This window comes from Antechinus flavipes, chromosome 6, assembly GCF_016432865.1.
Source record: "Antechinus flavipes isolate AdamAnt ecotype Samford, QLD, Australia chromosome 6, AdamAnt_v2, whole genome shotgun sequence".
NCBI lineage: Eukaryota > Metazoa > Chordata > Mammalia > Dasyuromorphia > Dasyuridae > Antechinus > Antechinus flavipes.
Window position 1 is genome coordinate 229,747,653 of NC_067403.1, and position 22,284 is coordinate 229,769,936.

The window sequence follows — 22,284 nt, forward strand, 5'->3', positions numbered from 1 at the left end:
AGCTATCTACCTACCCCTTTACAAGTCAGCGTTAAGAACCTAAACCTCAATCATCCTTGCAGTCATGTGTTAACAACCGAAAAAAAAAGGCAAATATAGCAACGAAAGCTCCTGATCCCACACCAATACACACCTGTAGAAGGGAGGGGGGGAGGGGGAAATCAGTGTCTTTCGTGAGTTTTACAAGTTGGACTCTACAAAGAAACGCGCTCCCCTCCGAGTGCATCATCCCTCGGCGTCACCGCTAAACAGGAACAAAGCTTCTCTGCCCTCTCCCCCTCTCTGGAGGGCTCCCCGCCCTATTCCGGAGCCGGGCTTTGTGCCCCGCGGCACCGGCTGAGCTGCCCCCTCCCCGGGAGGGCGTCGCGCGCTCTTGCCAGCCTGGCCAGCTACTTACGGTACCTCTTGGCAAGGACGAGATGAGCAGAAGCTGCAGCAGAGTGAGCCCCGCTTGGGTCCAGAAGGCGAGCTCCATCCTTCCCGAGGCCGGCGCACTGGGGAACTGCCGGGGCTCGGGCTCCAGGCGGGGAGGCAGGAGGGAGCCTGGGACCACACCAAGCCCTGGCTGACTGGGAGCTCGGGTTTCAGCCAAAGCGCGGCTCTCCCATCCTCATCGGAGGGGAACTACCTTCAGCCAGAGCAACGTCAGTTCAAGCCTCCCTCCGCGCTTGCTGCCTTAACCCTTTCTGGGCTTGGCGAGGCGCTGCTGCCCCCATCGGTGGGGGGCGTGGCGGGGAAGGAGCAGGGCTGGAGCGGGACGCGGATCTGGCGTCGGCTCCCGGAGGCTTTCCTCTCCTCCAGGGTGTCTTAGTCCCTTCGGGCTTCTCCCTCCTCCCCGGGGCTGCTCTAGTCCCCACGGGCTTCTCCCTCCCTCTCTGGGCTGCCCTCGTCCCTTCGGGCTTCTCCCTCCTCCCCGGGGCTGCCCTCGTCCCTTCGGGCTTCTCCCTCCTCTCCTGAGCTGCCCTCGTCCCTTCGGGCTTCTCCCTCCTCCCCGGGGCTGCTCTGGTCCCCTCGGGCTTCTCCCTCTTCCTCTGGGCTGCTCTCTTCTCCAGAGCGCAATGCCCCAGGGAAAAGCGGTCGCCGCTAGGGGCCGGGACAGGTGGGAACCCCCCGAGCACCGCTTCCCGGCTCCCGCAGCCGCTGGGGAACAGCCGGGCAGATCTGCTGCTCCCAGACATGTGTTTGTGATAACGCACATTCTCCGACAGTGACTGAATGAGGAGCTTAATTACAGGCTGCCGGGGTGCGCTGAGAACAGGCAGAACCTCGGGATACCACATCTAGAGCTCAGGAGCCATTTAGTTCCACCTCCTCATTCTGACAGGTGGGGAAACTGAGAGCTGGAAGCAACTTGGTGGGCCTGGAGTCAGCAAGACGAGCTCAGAACTAGCCTCAGACACTTAGTAACTGGGTGACTCTAGGCAAGTGACAACCTTGTTTTCTTTAATTTACCAGAGCAGGAAACAGCAAATCACACGGGCATCTATGCCAAGAAAAGCCATGGAGAGTATTAGTGTGCTAAAAGTCCGAAAGGACCGAACCTCAACAACAAAAACCAAGACCTCGAAAGGGGAGGTCTTTCTGCAACTCAAACTCAGGTGCTCTGAGCACTTTGGTCCAGGTGATCTCAGAATCTTCTTCCAGTTTTAAAATCAGGACCCAAATTGGGCATCCTTCCCCTCTGCCCCTAACTCCTTGTGAGCTGGACTGCTTAAGCTGATCCCCTCAGCTTATCCCTCCCTGTCTGGATCTTCTTTTGATGTCTCCAAAGGACTAATCAGATTGGAAGCTTCCATCACCAGATGACAGGGCAGGAATTCTACGAAAACAGATTCCCAGCTTCTGGCTTGGTCCTTTTCTTATCTTATTGAAAGACAGTGTTTATATTAGACTATACTAGTTTATATTAGAAAGGGCACCAGATGGGTTGGGAGGAGCATCAGACCTGTGATGCTAGAACTCCTGCCCTCAAGTTAACATATTCTTTTTTTGTTGTTTTTGTTTTTGCTGAGGCAATTGGGTCACACAGCTAGATATTCTTTTACTAAAATAATAATAAAGGGGGAGGGCAACTAGGTGGTGCAGTGGATAGAGCTCCATCCCTGAAGTCAGGAGGACCTGAGTTCAAATCTAGCCTCAGACACTTAATACTTCCTAGCTGTGTGACCTTGGGCAAGTCACATAACCCCAATTGCCTCAGAAAAAAAGAAAAAATAATAATAAAGAAAAGATAACATTTGTTAGAGTACTTCATAAACTGAAAATGCTATATACGTGTCTGATTATTATTATTGCATGAAATAATGGAAAGAATAAATACATTTGGAGTCCGAAGAGAAATGGGGATGCTCCTGTCTACCTCCCTGTTTGGAAGTTTAGCCCCAACAGGTAGTTTGCTGGCCTGGGGATAGAGTTCATTTTCTGGATGCAGGAGGGCCCCACTTTTAAAATTGGGTATATATAACTTTGGCTGAGAAAACTCCCTCTTTGGACCTCTGTTTTCCCATCTGTAAAATGAGGAAATTGGAAATGATAAATAAATGAATAACTGAACCATTTACAAAGTATGTACTACTGCAAAACACTGTGCTAAACCTTGGGGAGAAAGAGAGAAAATTAAGGTGGCCCCTGTTCTCAAGGACTTCTTTATTCTAATGGGAGAGAAAACATACGTGGGGGATTCAGGCAGATGGAAGTTCCCATGGTCCTTAGGGGACAGTAGCAAAACAAATGTTAATGCCTTTTCTTTCATGTCATTATTTAATATCACTATTCTAAGGGCCCTTGGCTCCATGGTTTAGGACTGTCATTCTCAGTGTCTGATGGTGTTTGGACTTGCCTGGCTGATGGGAGGCTCGCTGTTTCAGAAGATTATTAAGCCCAAATCTGTGATCTATGATGGCTGAATGCTATGCATTATACCATCTCACGAGAAATGTATGGTCTAGTTGACGAAATAGGCTGGACAGAAGGATTATCCAATCTCTTCCATCACTACATATTGAAGGGTCAAATTAAGTGGAGTGATAAAAAATAGAGAAAAGAGGGTGATAGCTTGTAGAAAAGAGAGCCTTGAGTTTGGGGGTCAATGGACTTTCATTTGAGCCCTGGATTTGTTACCTACCATCAGGGTAACCTTGGATGATTTACTTTATTTGTCTACACTCACAAAATGAAGATGCTAGACTCTCTGATCTCCAAAGTTCTCCTGGTTCTTAATCCTATAGTCACAGTGAGGTGGGAGAGCCTGGGGAGGTTCCACAAAGGAGATAAGACAAGTATTGACCCTTGTAGGAAGTGGTGAACTAGGAGAAAGTTGTGGGGGGAGGCATTCTAGATAGGGAGACAGGTATAAGCAAAGATCCAGAGGTGAATGTTCAAGGATAAGTAAGTAAATATATGGTTCCATTAAAGAGTTTCTGTAGAGAAATTAAGAGAAAAAGGTTGAAAAAGCAGGGAGGGGGAAAATGATGGAGATCCTTAAATGGAAAATTAAGGAGTTTAGATTCTACAAATAGTGGAAATTTAAAAAAAAAAGACAAAAAAGGAAATGAAAGGAAGAGAAATAAAGAAAGGGAAGAGGAGAGAGAATACTAAAGAAAAGAAAGGACAGGAAAGGAAAGGACAATGGCATATGAAAAACGGTGCTTTTGGAAGAGAAATACCATGCAGCAGATTGAGAGCCAGTCTTGGAATCAGAAACAACTGAGTTCCAGTCATACCACTGACTCATCCTACTTGTGTGACCATGAATAAGCCACTTAAACTCTTCGTGCCCCCAGGATATTCTTTAGTTATTATTAGCTACTAATCAGCATCAGTGGAGGGAATTTTCACACTGAGAGTTCCCTAGAGGAATGATATAAGTCCACACACAGAGTAAAAAAAAAAAAAAAGTCCTGGCAGCAGTGGGTAAATCGTGTAAGGTCCTTGAAAGCCCAGAACTTAATCACAGAAAAGGAGCCAACAATGAAGTGTTTATAAAAGGTCCAGCCATGTTAGATGATCTCTTAATAGGGTACAAAATAGTCCCAGGAGTGGATCTTTAAAAGTCATTTCATTGAGTCCAGCTGCTGACAAGACAAGAAGACACCAAAGGAAACCACAAGAAGTCACGTGGAGCTGGGAGGCAGAAGCAGTGCAAGTGGGGGTGGACAAAGAAAGGAGCCAGATGTCTGGGAGGTAGCTTTCTTGGTCCAAATAGGCATGAGCAGTGTTTGAAGAGATGTAATGGTGCTGAAACTCTGCCTCTATCTCCGTTTCCCCCTGAGGCTTTCTCAGAGGAGCCAGAAAACTTTCCCTCTGGGTTTAAGAAAGGTCGTCATTTTTTGTTTTAATAATTTTGTTATTGAGTCATTTCATGTCAAATTATTTCAACTCTTCCATGACCTCATTTAAGTTTTTCTTAGTAAAGAGAGTAGAGTGATTTGCCATTTCCTTCTCTAGCTCACTTTACAGATGAGGAAACTGAGGCAAACAGGGTGAAGTCGCTCACAGAGTCCCACAACTAGTAAGTGTCTGAGGCTGGATTTGAACTCATGAAAATGAGTCTTCCCGATTCCACATCCAGGCCATTCCATGGGCCACGTAGCTGCTTTTTAGGAATTTCCTTTGTCTTTAATATTTGTCCAAAAGGCCTTTTCTATTTTGGATCTACTTTTTGAAAACAGTTCGTAGGAGGCAACCAAAGGAAAAACATCCCCAGAAAAGAAGATAGAGACAAACCAAACATGGAAGTATTTTTCCAGACCTGCTGTCTCTGGGTGAGTGCTCAAAGATAACAAAAAAGAACAAGAAAATTACAGATCTTTTGGTATCACTTCCCAAAGTGGAAGAATGTTTATTCCATAGATATCAATATGAAATATGAGTCAGTAAAAAAGATGAGAGCAAAACTGTAGTGTAAAACAAACCCTATCTTCTCAATGCAATGATAATGATTTAAAAGGGAGAAAGATAGAGGGAATAATCCAAGTGTTTGGTGATAAGAGTCTGGACTAGGTAATGACAGTGGGAAGGGGATAGTAGGTTTAGACGCAGAAGGCTACGTGAGAGATCAGTCCACAAGAGGACTTGGTGAGAAAGTGAGAAAAAGTGGAATATGGTCCTTAAACTCCTATGGGAACTAGTGTCCTTCAGCAATTTAAGAGCCAGTAGATGTAAGAGGGAAAGTGCTGGATTTAGAAACAGGATAGAGGTTTGGAATCCTAGATCTGCCACTATCTTTATGACTTTGTGTATTTTCTTTCCTTCCCTGGACCATAGTTTCCTCAAGTATAAAAGGAGAGAGAGAGAGAGAGAGAGAGAGAGAGAGAGAGAGAGAGAGAGAGAGAGAGAGAGAGAGAGAGAGAGAGAGAGAGAGAGAGAAGAGAGAGAGAGAGAGAGAGAGAGAGAGAGAGAGAGAGAGAGAGAGAGAGACAGAGAGAGAGAGAGAGAGAGAGAGAGAGAGAGAGAGAGAGAGAGATAGAGAAAGAGAGACTCTCTCTGTTGGTCACTCAGGTTTTTAGATCTTCAAGGGAAACTGGGAATTGTTAAGAAAGAAATCTAGAATTGAGTGGTTACCCATCATTTTGGGAATGGCTGAATAAGTGATGGTTTATGACTGTTATGGAATATTATTGTTCTATAAGAAATGACCAGCAAGATGATTTCAGAAAGGCCTGGAGAGATTTACACGTACTGATGCTGAGTGAAGTGAGCAGAACCTAGAGAATCGTACACAGTAATAACAAGGTTGTGTGATGATAGATTATAATGGATGTGGCTCTTTTCAACAATGAAGTGATTCAAGGCGATTCCAATAGACTTGTTTGTGATGAAAAGAGTCACCTGCATCCAGAGAGAAGACTATGGGAGCTGAATGTGGATCACGGCATTGTATTTTCACCTTTTGTTGTTGTTTTTTGTTTCTTGTATTTTTTTCCCTTTAAGTCTGATTTTTCTTACACAGCATGACAAATATGGAAATATTTTTAGAAGAATTGCACATGTTTAACCTACATCTGATTACTTGCTATCTTGGGTAGGGTGGAGGAGAGAGAGAGAAAAATTTGGAACACAAGGTTTTGTAAAAGTGAATGTTGAAAAGTCTCTTTGCAAGTATTTGGAAAAATAAAATACTATAAAAAAGAGAAAGGATTCTAGAAATGAGCAATCTTCTGATGTCTGCAGAAAGCAGCAGGTCAATGGAAGAAAATTTGAGGGTTTTTTTTTTTTTAATCTGTAAAGAGAACTTCTGAGATCCCTGACAGCTCTAAATCTCTGATCCTCAGGAAGATCTGAGTTTGAATCCTGCCTCATTTACTAGTTGTGCTCCTCCCTTAACTTCTCTGTAGATCAAATTACTTATCTGTAAAGTGGGAATAATAATAATACCTACCTCCCAGAGTTATTGTGAGGATCAAATGAGTATACATTTGTAAAGCAATTTGTAAACTTTAATGGGCAATTCTACTCTCAGTCTTTAGAGTAATAGAAAAAGGGGATAAGGAAGATAGAGATGGAACAATTCTGAGGAAGGTATAGAAAAGGAGATGTTTCTAAAGTTCCCATAGCACAGTAAGTTAGAAATGACGACTCCCCTTTCTAAGCAACTTTTGAGCTTCACACAGATGAGGACTATTAGGACTAAATTGTGACTAATCCATAAATTATTTGTCTTTTGGAAAGCATTTTTGAATTGGAAAGATATTAAAATCACATTGTAAACCACAGGAGATAATTTGGAAATCTTCCCTCCCCACCAAGTCTCTATCCTTCGCTCAGTCTCACACCTCCTCTCACCTCCCCAAGCAACCGAAATAAATGAAGAAATAAACAAATAAGCCCTTAGACTGTATGCCTGAAGAGAACCATGCTGGGAAGTGTGGAGCAGGGAAGTCAATTGAAATTAATAGTGTGACGCAGATAAGCCACAAGGCTTATAATTTGTATATTCCAAATCTCTAACGGGCTGTAATTACATTTGAATCTAAAAGCTCCAAAAATGTGAGAGTTGGAAGGGATCTTTGAATGTAGAACTCATAGATTTCTAGAACTAGAAAGATCATGTGGTCCAAAACCTCCTTTGCTAGGAGAGGGTATCCAATCCTCATCTGTAAGTGAGAGAGATGTACTAGATGGTGGCTAAGGTTCATTCTAGTTCTAGGTCATGATGAGATAATTAGACACTATTTACTTACTCTCCAAATTCTCCTTTTTTAAAATGAACACTTGGAGTCATTGATTCAGAGCTAAAAATGGACCTCAGAGTTCATCAAGTCTAATCCCTCACATGATACATGAACCAGAGAGTATACATAACTTGCCTAAGCTCCTTGTTGTTTGCCTTTTGTTCTGGAAGAGGACCATGACTTTAGGGAGGGATGCCCTGACTTGCAAGTGAATTGGATGTAAGTGAGGGAGGGCTGGGCAAGGTCAACTGCCTCATTTTCCCCTCCAGAGTCTTCTGGGTCCAAAAGCCTGACAGAAACCCATTTTCTCTGATTCTAAATGTATTGTTCTTTCCATCCCATCCCACCCTGGTCTCCGGAGAAGTTTTCACTCCCAATTTCAAAGACCTGTGGGGCTCCCTCAAACATCCAAAGATGACATTTCCTTCTGATCCTAAAAAGAAATAGATAAATTTCAGTGGGGGAGAGAGGGAGAAGGCAACAAGTATTTGTTGGAGGGAGGACTATCCCAACAGACTGTAACATGTGGTAGAAGAAACCCAGCCCTACCATGGGAACCACCAAAGCTAATGAATCTCGGCTGTTCACCTACACAATGAGGAATACTGTTCTGGCTCTGCTTTTGGCTCTGTTTCCATTGGGAGCTAAGGGAGTTGGTAGGTGGATCTATGGCTCCTGTTCCATCCACATTTTTCTCTCTCTATGTAAGTCTTTATAAGGGAGATGCCGTTTTCTCTAATTCTCTGGGCCTCCCTACTTGGTATTCAGTAATCTCCCTGAAGCCCTTGGCTACAGAGTCTGTTTCTGACTTTTTAAAATGGAAAATTATGCTTCTGGATGCAAAAGTTATATATCCCATGGTGCAACTGAACTGTGAAGCCATTAGAAGTGGGAACTGCAAAAATGGCGACCATAGCTCATGTAGATTGCTCCAAAAAAGTACTATCCTAGCCTGATGCATAGTGAGTGAGCCATTTCTTAAGGAAATGAGCAAGAACTCAGTCCAGGTAAAATTATTTATGAACTTCCCCTCATCTCTGGCCGCTCTCTGTTAATCACCCTTGGAATACTCTCCAAGGTTTGACAGTACCAGGTTTCCTTTTATTCAAGACTGACTATATTTCTCTCCTTGCTGGCTTTACCCTAAACTCAAAGCAGATATATAGGCAAGGTTGGTCTCAAGTTAGTTTATGCTAAATTGATGACAGAGTGTGGACAAGATGGTAATCTACTCCTTATTTCAGTAGAAAGTCAAGTCAACAAAAAATGTATTAAATGATTACTAGATACCAGGCACCATGTTAAGTGGAAAGGGCACTGAATTTGAAAATAAAAGGTCGAGATTTTCAAATTCTAGCTCTGAAATATAATTACTAGGGTGAACTTTACAGTCAACTCTTTGTTGTTACAAAAAAAAAAAAAAAGTAAAGAAAAAGGGCAGCTGGGTGGGGCAGTGGACAGAGCACCTGCAGTCAGGAGGACCAGAGTTCAAATCTGGCCTCAGACACTTAATACTTCCTGGCTGTGAAGTTACTTAACCCCAATTACCTCAGGAAGAAGAAGAAGAAGAAGAAGAAGAAGAAGAAGTAGAAGAAGAAGAAGAAGAAGAAGAAGAAGAAGAAGAAGAAGAAGAAGAAGAAGAAGAAGAAGATTTTCCTCATCTATAAATATATACTTTTCATTTAAATTTTAATATAAATACAAAAAGTTGATCTGTATCATGTGCAAGGCAGAGCACAGAACTAGGTAGAAATGATAGGAAAAGAGATTTTGATTTACTATTTGGGAAAACTCTTTGGCTGGTAGTGAGTTCTTCCTCATCAGGGGTCTTAAGTTTGGTGGCCACTCATCAGAGTGTTGTAAAGGAGATTTACTCTTTTGCAGGGGTATACTAACTGACCCTCAGACTAACCTTCCAACTGTGTGCTTTAGCTATTCTTTGAACTGTCTTGAGGAGTCCTAGGTCACCAGAAGTAAAAACAAGGCAAGATTTAGTTGGAACCAATCACTGACTTACCTTTGTCTGAGTTAGGTATCCCTCTGTGCAGACAACCAGAAATTATTTTAAAATTAATTGTTATTTAGCATTATCTATACTTTTTTCTTCCATGAATATAATATTTTAAAAACTTTATTGATTCTTTGTTCTATCACTTTAATTTCTGAAAATATTCGTTCCTTTTCCCTTACCCAATAAGCCAACTTTTGCTAGGAAAGAAAGAAAGAAAGAAAGAAAGAAAGAAAGAAAGAAAGAAAGAAAGAAAGAAAGAAAGAAAGAAAGAAAGGAAGGAAGGAAGGAAGGAAGGAAGGAAGGAAGGAAGGAAGGAAGGAAGGAAGGAAGGAAGGAAGAAGGAAGGAAGGAAAGGAGAAGAAAAGAAGGAAGAAGGAAGGGAGAAAGGAAGGAAGGAAGGGAGGGAGAAAGGAAGGAAAGTAATGATTTGAATTAGTCAACTCATTTACCAATCTGACAATGTATGCAATATTCTATAGCAATGATTCCCCCACCTCTGCTAAAAAGAAAGAGATACATTTTCTTATCTCCTCTTTAACATCAATTTTAGTTATTATATGTAAACAGTAACTTAGACATAAGAATAAATCAGTGTAAACTGGTTTTATTCACTGTCTGTTCTGTCGTAGACCATATCTTAGATGGATCCCAGATTTCATCAGTGCGGATTCTCACTCCACAGGAGCATTATGTCCAGTTTTCACATTTTTTTCTACATCCTTCCTTCTCCAAAGGAATCACTCAGTGTCTAAGTCATCAACAAGGCACCTAGCAGTAACTAGGTGGGACAATGGAAAGTGCTAGACTGGGGGTCAGGATGTCCTGAGTTCAAACATAGGCTCAAGCTATTTAACTTCAGTTTCTTCTTTTGTTAAGTAGGGGGAATAAGGCTTACCTCTCAGGGTTGTTGTAAGGATATAAATGAGACAATGCTTGTAAAATTCTTTGCAAATCTGAACGTGATATATAAAAAGTTAGCTCTTCAAACTCCCATCCTTCGTTCTTCCTTCTCACTTGGAAAGCCAATTGCCTTTGCAACTGAAGGTCCTGAATTTGAATCTTAGTTCTGATGTTGGCTACCTGTGTCATATCAGACTGGTTACTTCACTTTTCTCAGTCTCACTTTCCTTATCTATAAAAAAAGGTTGGATGAGTGAGCCTCCAAATTCTAAATTCTCACAATTCTCACAATTCTAAATTTGTAATCCTTTGATCCCTTCTGCTTATACATGAGCTTAATGGCATCTTTTAATTCCATTTCTTATATACATGATAGCTGGTAAAATACTCATACCTATCAGGTGTCCCTTGCCCTTTGAAATACCTATGATTCTGTTTCTTCTAAGATCATGGTATGTTAAAATTCACAGCCAACCATCATTTCCAGGAAGAGAGAATACCATCTTTCCAAGAAGCCAGAAAATAGGGGCCTTTAACAACTGCAATTAAAGCAGAATAACAGGAGCCTTACCCAGTGCTCTGAAATTCAGGGCATACGTTTCCACCTGCTGAACTTCTCAGGCCACTCTTCTCACTCCTTCTTCAGGGACAGCCTCCCTAGTCAAGCCTAGGATGGGCTAGCATCTGTCTCCCCCTAATCCAAGAGGCAGCGCCCAGTCTCTTTCTCCCAAAGAGTCCAGTACCTAGATTTTCACTCCCCACACCCAATCCCAACTGACTTAAAAGGAATCCACGGTTCTTTGATTTGGGTGCCATTTTGTATTTTTTTCTCATTACCCAAAGTTTGAATTGACCTTTGAAAAACACTGTCATTTCAGATGAGTTCCCACTTTTCTACATCCTTTTAGATTCTGCGTCCAGATCATTGGCCATCTTCAGTGCCTTCCAAGATTATATCTGTCAATGGACTCTTGGTTCTCTATCCAAGTCATAAAATGAATGAAAAAAATGATATACATTTTATTTAAAAAAATATATATATATCACCTGCTATTTTTCAATTGTAGATAATTAAAAACTGAACTCCTTGAATTACTCACATTTCGCTAGAGAAGCTTTGTAATGCTCCAGGATTCAGAGCAATGAGTACAGTGTCATCTGTAAGCAGAAGTATTCCTCGAGCTTAGCTATTCATAGAGAGCCCTTCCCCTCTTCGCCCTCTCAGCGGGGGTGTGCTCCACAGTAGGACGGAGCTGTTCAAGGTGAACATATGTCTCTGATCCATCCTTTGCTTCCCAGAGTGGGTCACTGAACAATTTATCTCTGTAGTCAAATATGTGACAGAATATTCATGAGGGAAAAAAAAAAAGCTTTATGGACTCTCTACTGATATGTCTCTTAATTTGCAACAGCCAAGAGATCTCTTCTACTCTTCCCAAATGTTCCTGCTGAGGGAGTTTAGGGAGAGGCGGTGAGCTAGAATCCAAAAATGGCAGAGCCAGAGGGGACTTTGGCTCCCATGCAGTCCCCAACTCCTCACTCAATCCAAAACTTCTATTAAGTGTCAGCACTCAGTAGGGTGTTTACCATGTAAAACTTAAATATTTGTTGACTTGACTACTACTACTGTATCTGTAAGGCACTGAGCTAGGTTCTGGAGATGCAAAAAACAAAGCAAATCTTGCATTCAAGAAAGGCAATGAGTATATCCTACCTACTATGTGTTTCATGTGTTACAACTATTTTCTCATTTGATTCTTATGACTGGATTCTTACCTGAAAAGTAGGGGCTGTTATTATTCCCATTTTATGGTCATCTGAGATAATGTGACTTGACCAGGACTACACAGCTAGTAATTATCTGAGGTCACATCTGAATTAATTTGAATTTGAATTCAGGTCTTCCTGACTCTGGACCCAGTAATCCACATATGGTGTCCTCTAGCCACCTGAAACTCAAGACGTTTACATTCTCAAGGGGAGATACAGTATCTAATATATTCTGTATACTTTGTATTTATTTACTAATCAATAAACATTTATTGAGTGCCTACTGCATGCCAGACACTAAAAAACAGAAATTATTTTTTCTTTTGTCTTCCTACCTACTCTTTTGGGAAAATCATTTCACTCACTTCAGTTTCAGTTTTGTTGTTGTTTATTTATTTCTCACTCTTTGACCCCTTTGGGGCTTTTCTTAGCAAAGATAATTGCTAATTTGCCTTTTTCTTTTCCAGCTCATTTTACAGGTGAGGAAACTGAGGCAAACAGAGCTAAGTGACTTCCCTAGAGTCATACAGCTTGGAGAGGTGTCTGAGGCTGAATTTGATCTCAGGAAGATGAAGATTCCTGAATCCAGACTCCAAGTGCTTTATAAATACTTGTGGACTTATTGGTTGACAGACTTCACTGGACAGTATCATTTCATATTGTTTTTGGTCACTATTTTCTTTTGGGGGAGGGGTCTGGACCTAAAATGTAATACCCAGTAAGGAAATCCCTTTATCAACACAGATCTGAAACTACTCTTTGACAGCTGCTCTGGGGACTGAGAGATTAAGCTACTTTCCAAGAGTCACATAGAGTGGCCAGTTTATTGTGCAAGACAGGGCTCGAACGCAATTCTCTTTCAATCTCCACTCTGCCCCACTGCCTCTTGTTTAAACCTTGTGATTTCCTTAATGGAGCCCCTTAGCTTTGGGGGGCAGATGGGGAGAGGGAAGGAGGCTGCCGTGTCATACTCTTAACTCATGTGAAACTTGCCATTCACTAAACCACTTACATCTTTCTTCACACAGACTGCTGTCCCTCCACGTCATCCCCCATTGATGGGCACAAGGAGCAATGATCACCAGCCACCTTTGATATGTCCCCTTGAAATATTGGCCTGATCTCCTCTGAGAACACTTCAAACTTGACTTACTTGGGGAGTTGGTCAGATTTTTCTAATCTTTGCTGTGAGAGATAATCAATGACTTAAGAAAAGAGCAATCTATTCAGGAAGGAAGACTGTATAAAAACAAAAGATAACAATAAAAATCAACATTTAAAAAAATTAAGTGAAAGTATATTCCTCACTGCCAGTAAGAACAGGTTCATTCTTCAAAATCTATCAACTCCTATAGAATTGTAGTAAGGAAATGTAAGGACTTCTCAAAGGGGAAATCATGGAGGAAAATGCACTGGGGGTTGGGGGGAGGGCTCAGTTACAACCAGCCCCTGCATTTTTACTTGGGACTTTAATTCCCTTCTTCAAAAAGGTGGTTCCCAGACTTCCTAAAGAACCATGTGTCAGGCTGGGCCCGAGCCAGGCTGAGATTTTGACTCATTATATATGGTGCTCTGGTGGGTCTGGGCCCATTAACCCTGGTGAGTTGCCTTTGGGTTACATATATATATATTCTAGAGTCTGTAATCATATTTCATTAAGAAACCTGAGCTAGGTTAAGAGTAGTGTTTCCAATTGTGTTTCTGGGCAGGTAACCAGCTGTAGGGCAGGAAGCCAGGCAAATGTAAACAGTTAATGGAATCTAACAGATTGCCCTTGCTTAAACAGATATTTAATAGCTCCGTTTGAGTTTAACCCTCCCATTTCCTCTTCTACACTCCTCTTGTCCTGACCTGCCTTGGTCTTTAGTGACCACAGCAAGGCTGAAGAGTTTCAACCAAAGCTAATGGGAAACCAGGATTGAGATGAGTTTCCCAAGTTCTCAGAAGTAGAAATAGAATCCTAGTTCTTTCTGAGGCAACATGACACTCAAAAGCCAAGAGGTTGCATGGTATTGTTTTAAAAAGACAGATCTCAATGAGGGAAACTGAAATAAAATTCTAGCCTCTATGATGTGTCATTTTGGGTAAGTGTCCTTCCCTGTTTGTTTTTATGTTGAATATGCTTTTCTCTCTCTAATCTCCCATAGTGGAATCTTCTCGAAGACAGTGGCTATTTCATTTCATCTTAGAGTAAAGAGTCTCCAAGTTATTTCAACTTCCTGATACTATAAGTTGGAGAAAAAGTGTTAGTTCCTTCCATGGGAGTTCCCAATACCAGGAAAACACAAGTCCATTTCTCATCCCTGTTCTATCTTCAATATTTAGCTGAATAGAATATAGGCGATGCTTATTGGTTAACCGATAGATTGACCTGGTATCAAATATTCCTTTCATAAAATGATAGAGGATCGCCTACTATTTCTAAGGTTCCTCCCAGCCCTAGATGTCTACAACTATATAATGTATGATATGGACTTTAGGGAAATAACTTGCTCAGAAAAGAAATACTGCAAAGAAACAGAAAATGAGCTTCCATATCAAATAAAAATATATGATTCACATCGACCCATAATCCAGAATGCTTTCATTGGCCTTTGTGGATAAAAAATAATAATAAATGCAAATAGAAATACATGATTTACATGAACCCATAATTCTGAATGCTTTCATTGGCCTTTGTGGATAAAAAAAATAATAAATATTATTTTTTTAGGTCGATTTCTATCATGCATCATTTAACAAGAAATAAATAATGACCTGGATATTGATAAAAAGGAAAAAAAAAATGGAAGAAGTGGAACCTGAGTGATCACCTGTACTTTCCATGTGCACAGGAGAAAGAATGTATCAGGGACTTGCTTTACCCTAAATATAGAAATGTCTCTAAATCACGTCATTTCCCAGAGGCAAAAAAATAAACTTGTAATGAGAGGCAGGTGAGAAGCCCACCTGCAGCCTGTCTGCTAGATGCTATTAAACAGTGGCCTGGATAGTCTGGAAAAGGGAAAGCTTGTTCAACTACTGATTTGGGAAAGCAATCTGTGGTCAGCGCCTGTTCTTTGTCTCCCTCCCCCCCTCACATTGAGGCAAGCCTCAAATTCTGTACAGGATTGGAGGTTTGTGAAAACTAAATTGATTCACATCTGTCAAACCACTTGGCTTAGGGGCAACCTCAGCTGAGACAAACTTGGAAGATGAATTTGGCCTTTCTCCCAGCTCTGCTTTGGGCTAGCCCTATTGGAAGATTATCTAATCTATGGATACTTCTCCTCCTATTGGTCTGTTGGTCATCCTCCTCTTTCTTTGGCATCTTCCTCCAAATTTTCAGTGACTTCATACTGCCCCAGGGTCCTTAGGTCTCCCCACTCAACTCCCTTACTTTTCCCACTAGAATTCTTTGTTGTTGTTGTTCTGATTAAATTCCTCTAGGGCCCAGCTTCTTAAATTATGTTTCCCCACCCAAATAAAGTCTCATAACTAAATGTGGGGGCCACAAAATTATGATTTATTATTAATAAATGTTTATTTTTGTACCTATTTTATATACTTATATAGCTGGGGTCATGTAAAAAATGTATTGGGTAAAAAAGGATCACAAGTCAAAGTTTAAGAAATCCTGCCCTGGTTAATTAATAATATCTAGCATTTGTACAGTGCTCGAGGTTTACAAAATGCTTAACAGATGATATTTCATTCCGTCCACGCAACAGTCCTGTGAGATAGATGATATGATTGGGCTCATTTTAGGAATCAGTAAACTGAGGCTGAAAGTGATAAAGATGATTTGTCCTGGATCATACAGCTAGGATTTTAATTCATGTCTTTATGACTCCAACTCTAACAATCTGCTACACTACTTACAATGAAATACATTAATAATGTGACTTTTTGCCTAAAAGCATTTTCCCTACTATACCTAAAATTCCATGAATTAGAGTCATGCTTTTGTGGATTAGAACTAGCTAGGAAAAAGGAATTTCCTTTTACAATGGAAACAGTCATCAAATCCCATTACAGAGGTGGATACATATTATGCTTGTGCCTAGGGTCTCTCAGAATAATTTCCATCTCCATGGGGGCCTGGTGATCTTAGATTCTGGATTCCCTACATTTGTCCGGGCCTGATTTCTGCTTGTCCAAATTATAAAACAGAGAGGAATAAATTGAAGGTCAGAGGTTGAAGGCGGGAGAAAGAAATGATTTAAAAGCTACTGCTCAATAGAAACCGACATACCTGAGAGTGACATTTATTAGGAATTCCCGGAACTATCCTTGGTGCTGGGGGCTCTGCTGGGGAAGAAAAGGGGCAAGGTGTGAACTGAATAAATAAATAGAAAATACATAAAAAGTCATTTTGGTGGAGAAGAAGCCCAGAAAAGGCATTTAGGCTGAATCTTGAAGGGAAATAAGGCTTTCAAGACATAGAAGGAAGGGGAGAGTGCATTTCAGCATGAGGCAAAAGTATAAAGATAGGAGATTGAAAGTCTTTTATGAGAAACAAGATATAGACCAGTTAGACTGGAGTTTAGAGTACTAGAAGAAAATCATTCTGGAAGTTATTGTATAGAGTGTAAAAAAGTTTTAAATGCTAGCAGAACTTACACTTTACCCTAAAAAGTAATATGGAGCCATTGAAATTTGAAGGTCCCTTCCAAGTCTTGGATTCTGATTAGATCAATCATCAAAAAAACATTTATCAAATGCTTACTAGATGCTTGGCAATCTATTAAGCACTAGGGATACAATAAGAGGCAAAAGACAATCTCTGCCCTAAATGAGCTTACAATCTTCCAAACCTTCTCATTTTACAGATGAGGAAACTGAAGTTCAAAGTGGCTGTATGACTGAAGTTATAGAGCAGATGTCTGAGACGAGATTTGAACTCGTTTCTCTGACTCAGAATTCAGCTCCCTATTTTCTACTCCTTCAGGACACCCAGTGCTGCAGATGATCCTCTGGGAAGTCTGTGCTTGCCAGGATGCTGTCCATGTTAGTTCCACACGCTGGACCACACGGATGCATTTCAAAGACCATCACTTGTCAAGCTGTTGGCTCAACATATTCTCTCTCCCTTCCCCAATTCCCCCCCCCATACACACACACACACACACACACACACACACACACACACATATACATATATATATATATAATATATATATATATATATATATATATATATATATATACTGATAGGATGTACTCCAGTAGGGTTATTCATTACTTCTCAAAAAAAAAAAAAAAAACAGCCACAAATATCAGTACCAGTGACTTTAAAAAGAATCTGTTTGGAGAAAGAAGGGCCATCTTTCTCAATCATATCTTATGTGTTGTCTAGTGGTTGCAACAGGGGGCCCAGGAGCCAGTGTGTCTGCCAGAAGTCCAGGCTGGAAAATCAGCATAATCCTATTCTTCAGAGCAAATGAAAGAGGCTTTGTATACATTCAAAACATAATAAGTATTATGGATAGGCTGAAGGAGCTGGGGGCGGGGAGCCTGGAGGACAGAAGATGTATGCGGGACCTGAGAGTTGTCTTCAAGTGCAGGGAGAATCTGTCACCAAGAAGAGGGATTGAACTTGTCCCATTTGGCTCCAGGGGAGGACTAATGGAGCAATGGAGAAAAGTTGCTGAGAGAGACAAGATTTCAGCTCAGTACAAGATTAAAAAGAAAGAAAGAAAAGAAAAGGACTAGAGAGATTTATCCACTTTAGCTTTTGTTGCTTCATTTGATTCAATGTTAAGAAAAGGAATAATAGAGGTAATAGAAGTAGTGTGGTGGATAGAGAGCATGAGATCAAGTCCCATCTCTGTCTGACACATACACGGTGTGTGTGACCCTGGGGTACCTCCCGCCCCCTCCAGAATTCTAGGCAACTCTCTGTGTGACAGAGAAGTTGCCAACCTGCATGAGAAGAGAGAATTTCCTCCTCTGGGAGTTCTCTTTATCGGTGAAATCACCAGCTCAAACCTTCTTTCTAATAATAGCCAACATTCATATATGACAAGGGCTTTTCTGGTGTCGTGGACCTCTTGGCAAGTACTCTGCTGAAGCTTGTGGGTAGCTTTTCCAAATTATATTTTTAGATGCATAAAATAATTAATAATAAAGTGCAAAGGAAACCAAGTATTCTGAAGTAAAGATGGATTTTTTTTCCATGTTTATCTGTAGACTTCAGATTAAAAACCCCTGGATTAGAACATCTCAAACTTGGGCTTCTGACTCTAGAAATTTGCTCCTAAATCGAGCTTCTCTTCCTAGTAAACAGCCCTTTCACCCTCGAAGATTATCATTCCAGTAGAGAAATTCAGGGATGGGAGATGACTTGTCCATTAATGGATTCTCACTCCAGGATGCTCCCCAGAACTCCCCATTGGCACCTTGCTGTGTCTGGGTGTTTTAAATGAGTGCCATTCTGTATTGATGGAGGAAATCCCTCCCCAGAAGAATGCTACATCATCCTTAGGCTATTAAAGGATTATTTTAGATTTATTATGCAAGACAAAAAAATAGACACTTGCAACTGACTGGTTCTACTTATCAGGCTATGGAACCATTTTCCTTTTCTGGATCTCCATTCAAATTGTCTTCCATCACTTTGGGGCCACTGGCTAAAACAGATGCTCAGATTTTGTGCTACCTCAAACAGTGGCCCCCTAAGTGACCTCCACCTGTCCCGAATTTCCTCGGACAATCCAGAAAACTTGAATTCCCAAAGTCATCCTTGGACATCAGAAGAGAGAGCCCAGATTCCACATCACTGAATAAAACTGAGTCGAGCGTTCCCTTGAGCAGGGCCTGTGAATCTCCAGTGGGTTTTGATCATTGTTCTTGGAGCAAGCCCTGTAAAGACATTTTATATATTTATCTTTAAAAACCTCACACTACAGGGAGATAAATCAACTGTAAAAAAAATCATTCTGAAGACCAACTTGGCAAGAAAAGTCTCAGAAAGAAACTCAACTTGCTTTATTTTCCATTCTCTCATTGTAAAACAAACGGGTTTATCCTTTTAGGATGTTCTTCTAAGGTCAACAAGCTCACTGGGATTTAAACCATGGCACTCAGCCGACATAAGTCCAAAACATGATCTAATGATGTTTGGTATTTTAAAAGAACAAAAGGGGGTGTGAGTGGGGAGAGAAAGAATTGACCTAGATAAGATGTTTTCAAAGTTGACCTCAATACAAAGACGGTTCGCCTTTTCCCAAAAGTCTCTTTGGAGGCTCAGTAGATGTTCAACATTGTTCAAGGTTTCCTTTGTGTTGATGAGAAATGGGTGAGACAGGTCTGGTCAGACCAGAGACTCTTCTTCTTTTTAATCACTTTCTCAAAAATCAAATGAGATATTTATAAAACATTTAGCTCAGTGCCTGACACATAGTAGGTGTTTAATAAATAATTGCTCCTTCCTTCTGGAGACCACCACCAGCCTATCCACAGCTTGAAGGTTGGGCTTTTCTCTCGTATTTATCATCCAACTATCCCCTCTGTATCCTGTTACTCATCTCTCTTTACAAAAATCCCTTCAAAGGATTGTTGTAAATCAGTGAGACAGTCAGCAAGTATTATTAAGTGCTCATTAGATGCCAGGCATTGTGCTCAGCTACGCAGATATAATATGTAAAACAGTGCACATGCAAGATATATATGATGTAAATGGAAGGTGATCTCAGAGGGAAGTCTGGGAAGAGGACAGACAAGAAAGGCCTTGGGAAAGTCCTTTTTTAACCTAAAAATACACTGTAGGAATGTGAGCTATTATAGTCAGTAGCTGTTATTATTAAGTAATATAATTTTTCAGGAAGTTTTCCTCTTTTTTTTGAAAAGCAGGTTTGCAAGTTACTAAAGGGAGAGATAAATGGGAGGATAAACCTTTCTCCCATGCTGTGTTTAATTAACATCAGGGTTAAATGGCAGAAAAGGGAGAAGAGCTTAGAAGACATAAGTTGAGAGTCCTCTGAAGGGGGTGATCTATGTGGGACTGACCGCCTTGTCTGAAGAGATTCCCAGAGGTAATTGGGAATGTTGCCCTTTGGCCCTGCCAGAGTTCAAGGGAAGGATATCTGGACTTTCTTCCCTCTCCCTCCTATAGTTCTTTGTCAAGGAGAAACCTCCACCAGGGTGCCTCATCGTGACATAGAAGCCATTTCCAACAAATCACAAATTCCAGCAGTTCTGGGAAGATTTAAGTACATGTCCCGTGGTTTACTGTATGTCCACCAATCAAGGAGTAACCTATCCAGGACAGGAGAGGGTCATCACTAGATAGGCTCTGGAGTGAGCCTGAAATATTCCTATATTATTAGATGCCTGAATATTTCAGACACAATAATTCTGGGGATTTAGAGGCAGCTGAATGGCTCAGTGGGTAAGAGTGCTAGGCTCAGAGTCAAGAAGACCTGAATTCAAATCTGTTTTCTGACACTTGCCAGCTATGTCACTCTAGGCAAGTCACTTAACTTCTGTTTGCCTAGTCCCCTGGAAAAAGAAATAGCCCAAAATCTCTAATACCTTTGCCAAAATCTAGTATCTTTTATTTAGTATCAAAATCTAGTATCTGATATTCCTTAGCTAAGAAACCCAGAAAAATCCCATATAGGATCACAAAGAGTCAGACATAACCGAATATCAACAATTCTTGAAGCCCTTTTAAATTATTTTTTAAATTTATATTTATAACTATATTCATTATTTATATATCTATTATCATAGATATATAAATGATATATATTAAATGTAAATATATTTATAAACATTTATATTTATGTTATTAATATAAGCTATTTACATCTGTGTCAGATATATCTCTCTACACTGACCAAATGATAGATCCTTGGAGTATTCCATTAAGAGGGGGCAAAGGAGGTCAAGGTCATAATGAAAATTATATGTCAATTGGGAATAATTTTGGAGTATGATGGAAGCTTTTTAATTCAGTGGAAAGAGTAGTAGACCTAAGAGTAAGAAGCTCTTCTTTGGAATCCTAAATTTGACTCTTTACTAACTATGTAACTGTTGGAAAGCCACAGATCCTCTCTGAGCCTGTTTCCTCATTTGTAACATGAGATGGTTGGACTGGATGATCTCTTCCCTTCCCCTCGGTGAATATATTCCACCTACTCCCTATAGAATTGTATTACCTTTACTTACCTATTTACATGTTGTCCCTATTAGCAGGTAAGCTCTTTGAGAGCAGAAGCTGGCTTTGGCTTTCTCTCTATCCTCAGCACTAGGGACAGTACCCGGTATGAAGGAAATACTAATTAAATCTGTGTTGAATGACATTTAGAGAGTCAAACTACCTGGGATATGGAGCTGCAAGGGACCTCAGAGGCCCTCTGGTCCAACTTTCATATTTTACAAATGAGGAAACTGAGACCCAGGAAGTTAAATGAAACACCTCGGGTCTGTTATTCCTTAGCCAAGACTCTAACCCAGAAAATTAAAAGCAGAGTCTGGCTTTCCAGCAGACAGAAGCTGACAAAGAAGGATGATTTGAGAAATTACTCAAGCGTGCTTTCCTACCCACAAACCTCTTCACTCTTGACTGAAGAATTTCTGAAATCCTACCATTGGAGATTCATTCCTTTGCGTCCTGAAGGCTTTTAAGTCTTTCAGAATCCTTGAAATGGAAGTGGGGGTTTGTAGGGGGAGGGAGGTAAGTAGCAACTAAACCCTCCCAAAGGAGCAGCACTGGGTTTGCTTAGAAATTAGCTCAGAGGAAAATAGGTTCCTGGGAGACAGGAGAATACTCAGAAAAGTAGTAGGACATGAAAAGAGAAGCAAACCTTTGTTGTACTCTTACCTTCTCTAGTGTTTCAGCTTTTATTTTTGTTTTTGTAGGTTGAGCATTTAGAGAACTAAGACAGTGAACACGATCACTGCCACTTCTAAGAATAACAATACAAATAATAGAAATAAAAGAGAATACAGAAGAGGTACAAGATTTAGTCACCATTTAATCCAGGAGGTCTGACCTGGGGTCCATAAGGATTTTTTTATTTTAATATTCTGATAATAGTTTCACAATAGTTGGTTACCTTTGTAACCCAATAGTTTGGGGTTTTTCCTTTGTTGGTAACCCTTTGTGGGTTAGCCTTTGTTCAAAGGCTATTTTGTCCCTTTCTTTAATTTTACAAGTGAGGAAACTGAGGCACAAAGAGACTAAGTAATAATAATATTGAAAACATATATTGCTTTAAGACTTGCCAAGTGATTTCCATGTTTTATCTCATTAGATCCTTACAATGACTCTGTGAGCTAAGTGACTTAGTTAAGGTAGATATTAAGCATCAATGGCTTAATCTAATGCCAAATCAACTGATTTCAAGAGGTACTTTCCACTATTGGGGTTCAATTATGCAGGAGTATTCATTGGCCATTCATTGGCTAGTCAATATTGCATGGTCATGTCAACCTGCTTTACCT

At 40.7% G+C, this 22,284-nt stretch overlaps 2 protein-coding genes across 4 annotated transcripts in view; one reads left to right on the top strand and one right to left on the bottom strand.

Moving 5' to 3' along the window:
• Positions 1 to 2,559, bottom strand: part of PAMR1 (peptidase domain containing associated with muscle regeneration 1) — a 103,525-nt gene extending 100,966 nt beyond the window's left edge. Inside the window, exon 1 of one of the 3 annotated variants that reach the window (XM_051963819.1) lies at positions 403 to 2,559. In XM_051963819.1, coding sequence (XP_051819779.1) covers positions 403 to 475 — 73 coding nt within the window. In that variant the 5' untranslated portion in view covers positions 476 to 2,559. Of the gene's footprint in view, positions 1 to 397 lie in introns of all 3 variants that reach the window. The other 2 variants (XM_051963816.1, XM_051963817.1) reach the window with 2 other exon arrangements.
• The window catches only part of FJX1 (four-jointed box kinase 1), a 77,672-nt gene continuing 56,888 nt past the window's right edge, over positions 1,501 to 22,284 (top strand). Inside the window, exon 1 of the mRNA XM_051966764.1 lies at positions 1,501 to 1,598. Within this exon, the coding sequence (XP_051822724.1) occupies positions 1,501 to 1,598 (98 nt within the window). The remainder of the gene's footprint in view (positions 1,599 to 22,284) is intronic.